This window comes from Mus musculus, chromosome 14 (genome assembly GCF_000001635.26).
Source record: "Mus musculus strain C57BL/6J chromosome 14, GRCm38.p6 C57BL/6J".
In the NCBI taxonomy this organism is placed as follows: Eukaryota; Metazoa; Chordata; class Mammalia; order Rodentia; family Muridae; genus Mus; species Mus musculus.
Genome location: NC_000080.6, coordinates 118,920,861 through 118,926,860, shown reverse-complemented (window position 1 = coordinate 118,926,860; position 6,000 = coordinate 118,920,861). Strand labels below are relative to the sequence as shown.

Sequence of the window (6,000 nt, the reverse complement as noted above, 5' to 3'; positions counted from 1 at the left end):
TAAGAAGGAACCTGGAGGCAGAATCTGAAGCAGAGACCTCTGAGAAGTGCTGCTTACTGGCTTACTCCTCAAGTTCAATCAGATGGGAGAGGGGGAGGGGGAAGGGAGGGGAAGGGGGAGGGGAGGGGGAGAGGAGGAGGGGGAGAATGAATTCAGGATCACCTGCCCAAAAGTGGAACCACCCACAGTGAGCTGAGCCCTCCCATATCAAACAGTAACACAGGAAATGCCCCACAGACATGCCTGCAGGCCAATCTGATGGAGGCAATTCTTTAATTAGGTTCTGTATTCCTAGGTGACCATAGTTAATGTCAAGTTGATGAAAACTAACCAGCACATTATTTTGTGCTAATATCTCCCGCATTTGTGATTTCTTCTAATTCTTCGAATTGAATTTAAATAGATCTCAGTTAACTGAAAGACCAGCTATAAGATAGTTTTCAGGTTGCAAGGGTCCATGATTTGCCAAAGAATGATACCCTGGACTCAAATAGTATGTAAACGCAGAATGTTTTATTCTGCAGAAGTCCACCATGCTGGGCTCTCCCACTTCCAAGATGGAGAGTCAACCAAGTGAGCTCGCAGGCCGGATTTAAAGCACATTAAGGGATGCTGAGGTAGGTGACCTCCATCTGTTAGGTCCATCTCTATGGGCATTCCATTACCAGGGTGTGGGAGCTGGGGAGGTCTGGAAATTGTTGCTGACCCATTGTCCTTGCCTCAGACCAGCTGTCAGGGCAGCTTCTGAGGCCTGGACTTGCCTGGACCAATTGCCCAGTTCTTAAAAACAGAGATTTAGGCCTAGTCTCCTTAACTGCTAATCTGAAGCCTGCCATGGAACCCATCAGCCTAGCCTTCTCAAGGCAGAATACGGACTTCCATCAAGTGTGTTAAAAACCTAGTTCCTGCCGACTTCTGCTCTGTCATCTTGTTAGTTTCAGAATCCAACACTCATCGTGAGTGAATATCATCCCCTTAGATAGGGTGTTTTTATGAGAGGCACTATTGAGCATACGGGGATCCTTCCTCTCCAGCAGGATCATAGTTCCAACTTCAGGTTAAAGAGGCGCTCACACCTTTTCTTAGCTCTAGAGCACATCCGCATTAGACCCTTGAAGCTCTCTTTTATCTGCAGGCATCTCCAGCTAAAATGCAACTTTTCTGGGAAGAAAAATCACAGCTGCCCTTCAGAGGAATCAGCGAGCTGAAAGAGAGAATTACTACCCTGTAGAAGTGAATCTGGGTTCTTTTTGAAAAAGTCTTCCCGGGGCTAGCACCCAGAGCCAGCAACAGAGCTCAGCGTAGCATCACGTGTCTGCAGCAGCTGCGGGATTGGAGGAGCGTTTTTTTAGTGCTGCGGTCTAGGCGCGGGCGGTCCCGCCCAGCTGCCAGAGGAGCCGGGTAAGCGGAGAGAAGAGGCCACCAGAAGACCGTAGAGGGGAGGGGGCGGGAGGGGGGTGGGGCAGCCTTAACCACCCACGGCCTGGAGCCTGGGAGGACAAGGAGCGACGCTGGGCTACCCGCCTCGTCACAACTTGCCCGGACCAGACACGCTTTATCTTGCGCCCTGGAAGAAGGAGCCGCCTGCCTCTTGCTGCTCAGTTGCTCCTCGGCCTCGGCGAGCCCCGCCTCTGCGCCAGCAGCAATCCCGGGATCTGGATCCCCCGTGACTCCCCGTGCCTTGCAGCGCCCGGCTTTCGCCCAGGAGCGCGCAGCTGGGGTGAGCCGAGGTCTAGGATGCTCCGGGCGTCCGCCGGACTTCAGCCACACAGAGCATCTCGCATCTCTGTTGGCGAAGTCGGGCCTTCTTCCCTATTCTGTCTGCTGAGATCCGCAAGACTGCAGATCTGCAGCTCCCCTCAACCCGGCTTCCCAAGCCTTTGTCTTTTCGGGTTCATCAGGCCAGCAGTACAGTGCAGTGTGCCCAGAACATAGGCTGCACAGGATTGGGAACCCAGTCTGGGGTGGGAGTAGGGGAACAGGAAAGTATGCCCCCTGCCTTCCTGTTCCGGCCATCTTGTGGAGGATTCGACCTAGGGGGTAAGGATGGCTAACCGCAGATGCCCTAAGCTCATGGACTGCCAAGACCTTGGGCCTGCACCGGTTCTTACTGGGTCTGCTGCGGAAGCGCGGGAGCCTCTCCCAGGTTCAGCTAGAGAGCCTTTGGAACAGAGCAAAGGTTCACCCGTTTAGCAAGGCAAAGGCAAAGAAAATAGGAGGGTATGGGCCTGGAGCCATTATCTTTTTTACTGAACACCTAAGTCAGTCGACCGTTTTTTTGATTTTTGTTTTTTGTTTAATTAACCAAGCACATTCTAAACGCCCTTTCCTTTCTGCACTAGGTGCTTGAAACACAGCGGTGAGCGACACACCTCCCCTGTTCCCGCTGATCCTGCCAGCCCAGTGGATGGAGCCCAGAATCCACAAACCTGCCAGGTCCGTAACCCACACGGGGAAACTGAGGGCTAAGGTCAGCAGATGTGTTCTAAGCTAGGCATCAAATACATGAAAGAACCAGTCTTTAAAACGGTCTATATTCTTAGGGCTTCTGTGCTAGGTTGCAGTAAAATGTGATTTTCTTATTGCCTCAGAATCTTGTGAATGTGTGCCTTATATGAAGTGTATGTTTTATTTCCTGGACACTTTCATGTGGATTTATTTATATTACTATGGAAAGTGCTCAAAATAGTTGGTTCCAACTTTACTTCCAGATAGTTACTGTGAATTGTATTTTCCTTTCTTCTGTTCACGTATTTGGTTGTTAGGAAAGAAAAAAATTTTCCTGATGGTTGGTCCAAGCAGGGCCTCCCTGGTGGATTGAGGAATGCCTGGCTTTTCCTCAGCTCCTTGATCCCGGAGGTAACCACAGGCAGCCTCCAGAAGACCCCTACAATGAGAGGCCTGGGGTCTGCAAGTCGCTGCTAGAATTTTTTAAAGAATGCAGCACCAACACAGATTTGTAAGGTAAATACTGTAGCCCGGTAAATCTTCATAGAAAGCTGAAGGTCGAAGATCCCATCCGTTTTTAACTTCACCGTTTTAAGATATGTTGAATGACATTTTTTTTTAATTTCAAAAATGGAATGGCAAGCTATTGCATACACTGGGCGAGTTATCTGGTTTGTGTTCTGACAAGTTGTCAACGCTGAGCTGCCAGCCCACAGAGGGAGAGCAAGACCTTTTAAAAGAACGTTGGAAGTAAGGCATTTAGAGAGGCTGAGGAAAGAACAAGTGTAACCTTACTGTGGAGTAATGCACAAAACGCATCCTTAATTTTAAAAATACAATTCCATTAAAGTTGGCAAACGTCGATGCATACATCCGCATAATTAATACCACAGTCAAAATACAGAACGCCCCACCCCAGATTTTCTTCCGGTCCTTAACCCCTCACTTAACTTTATACTTACTTTGTTGCTACACGTTTCCCCAACCTGTGAAAAAAAGACAAATGTGTATTTCTAATCTCAGAACCTAACGCTAGCATAGGGATGGATGGCCAGAAGACCACAGCTAGGACTTGGAGACGTGACCCCACGCATGTTTTAGGGACTCAGTGGGCCCCCTCTTGAAACCAGGGAGGGTGGTGTCAGGGAAGGTGGCGGCCAAGAGATGCCCCACCACACAGGTAGACGAGTCCTGTGGCGTCTCCTGCTGGTCCAAGAGGTCTTCTCTGTCCTTCTGGTCCCACAGGTCCCTGGGCGCATGCTGAACGCGCGTGGGCGGACACGCCCTGTACTCCAGGTCGGGGCAGGGCGCTGCCATAGCAACGTCCTGGACGCCCAGATCCTAGGCCGCCGCCGCCGCCGCCGCAGCCGCAGCCGGGGTCTGGGCCATCAGAGGCTCACGAGGAGAGTGGCGGCGGCGGCCCAAGGCGGCCAGGGCTGGGGAGACGACTCTGCTCCGCCCCTCCAGCGCAAGCCTAGGCGGCGGACTGGCTTGCAAGCATGGTAAGATGCACGAGGCCGGAGGTGTCTGTCCCGGGATGCAGGGCAGGGACGGTCGGGGTTCGCCTGGACTCTTGTCTCTCCATCCCCCGCCTCCCGCCGCGCTGTCTCTTCTTCCGCAGCCCTTCCAGAAGCACGTCTACTACCCTCTGGCCAACAGCCCCGAGGGGCCTGACGCCTCTGCCATAGGCGCGGCTCCCATGGCCTTTGTCCCCCCCAGCGCGGCCTCGGGCCCCCTGCCCTTCTTCCAGTTCCGGCCGCGACTGGAGAGCGTGGACTGGAGGCGGCTGAGCGCCATCGACGTGGACAAGGTTGCCGGCGCCGTGGACGTCCTGACACTGCAGGAGAACATTATGAACATCACCTTCTGCAAGCTGGAGGACGAGAAGTGCCCGCACTGCCAGTCAGGGGTAGACCCAGTGCTGCTGAAGCTGATCCGCCTGGCGCAGCTCACGATCGAATACCTGATGCACTCGCAGGAGTTCCTCACCTCGCAGCTAAACCTGGTGGAGGAGAGGCTGCGCCTGAGCCTGCTCGACTATGAGCAGAGCAAGCAGCTGCTCACCAAGCAGGCTGGCGAGATCAAGCTGCTGAAGGAGGAGTGTAAACGCAGGAAGAAGATGCTGTCCACGCAGCAGCTGATGATAGAGGCCAAGGCCAGCTATTACCAGGTGGGACATTGTGCAGGGCCAGTTCCCTTTAGGAACCCATCCTTTCCATTCCGCACAGAGATTTTTTTCCCCCTCAAAGAAAACAGATTAAGGCCAAAACGGTGACTTTAATCAACAGCAAAAATATTTCATTGCCTTCTGCAGCCACCAAGGAATTAATAATTAAATATCTAATATTGTCTGCAGGACTTATGGAGTTATCCAAATGTTGGCTGTTGAGCCTGTTTCCTCTTTACAATAGATGCTGTGAACAGTCCAGTTGTGTGCACATGGCTATTGAAGTTGGCCCCCAAAAGACCTGGACTAGGATTTAATATGTGAGCCCCTCCCCACCTTGAATTGAAGTGTTTTTCAAATGACAGAAAAGTGCCAAAATAGAGCCTTAATGGATCCTTCACCCAGCCCCTCTTACCTGCATCGGCCCACTTCTGAGTCCCCTCTGTCCCTGTTTGGTTCCTGCATAGGAACCATGTCACAGTGAGTTAGACTGCTGAAGTTCTCAATGTGTGCAGGTCCCCAGGACAAGAATGCTAACATTAGCACTGAAGCACTTTTTATATTCAAATCATAATCTCCCTCTGTTATGAATTAGGCATTGAGCCCAGGCTAAATATTGCAATTTTGAAATCAGTGTACAGGTTGAGAAATGCTTAGGGTCAGAAATGTTTTGAAATTTGGAATGTTTAATAACATTCATCTTACAAGGTACCCAGGGGCTGGGACTCAGGTCCAAACATTTGTGCTTATACATATTTGCGTGTGTCTGCATGAGCGTGTGTCTGCATGAGCGTGTGCAGGGGCTTGAGGAGGCCAGAGAGGGTCAGCTCTCCTGGACCTGGAGTTATGAGTGGTTTGTGAGCACCTCAGTCTGCTTGCTGAGACTCTAACCTGGGGCCTCTGCAAGAGCAGTGGAGGCTCCTCAGCCCATGAGACCCAAACTAAGACCCATCACTTGGAGTTGGGAGTGGAGTTTTATACTTGTAGGGTGATGTCTATGCTTTGGCGCATTTGGGGTTTAGATGAGGAGGCTCATCTACATTGTGAGTAGCTGAAGGAAGGACAAACTTTGATTAAAAAGATAGTAAAGGACAGGTTGGCAGAATTGGTCTTATAATACATTTAGGATAAGTGCTCTTTAATTGTTCTTGGGAACGTGGGAGCTGACGCAGGTTTCAAGGTTGCAGAAGTGGGTGCAGGGCAGAGAAGTGCCTAAGACAAATCCCAGGAACTCTGAAAGCAGTGTATGGCGTCCTGGGGAGCAGCTGGGAAATGATGCTGGGAGGAAGGCCCAGGGTCTGGCCTTGGGTAGACACCAGGAGGCACTCGCTTCAAAGGATACTCCTCAGTAGTGGCTTTACAAACGCTGCTTGAAATTCACATAC

The 6,000-nt window shown here is 51.4% G+C and overlaps 1 protein-coding gene across 23 annotated transcripts in view; it reads left to right on the top strand.

Annotated features, from left to right (window-relative positions):
- Positions 1 to 1,323: 1,323 nt before the first annotated feature.
- Positions 1,324 to 6,000, top strand: part of Dzip1 (DAZ interacting protein 1) — a 50,021-nt gene continuing 45,344 nt past the window's right edge. For 10 of the 23 annotated variants that reach the window (XR_383203.4, XR_003950893.1, XM_030247936.1 and 7 more), the window contains exons 1-5: positions 1,367 to 1,720; positions 2,343 to 2,436; positions 2,766 to 2,964; positions 3,694 to 3,950; positions 4,070 to 4,618. Coding sequence is in view for 11 of the 23 variants with exons in the window: in XM_030247936.1 (XP_030103796.1) it covers positions 3,948 to 3,950; positions 4,070 to 4,618 (552 nt within the window). In the remaining 12 variants the exon portion in view is untranslated. Of the gene's footprint in view, positions 1,721 to 2,342; positions 2,437 to 2,765; positions 2,965 to 3,693; positions 3,951 to 4,069; positions 4,619 to 6,000 lie in introns of those variants that run through there. The other 13 variants (XM_030247943.1, XM_030247938.1, NM_001360411.1 and 10 more) reach the window with 11 other exon arrangements.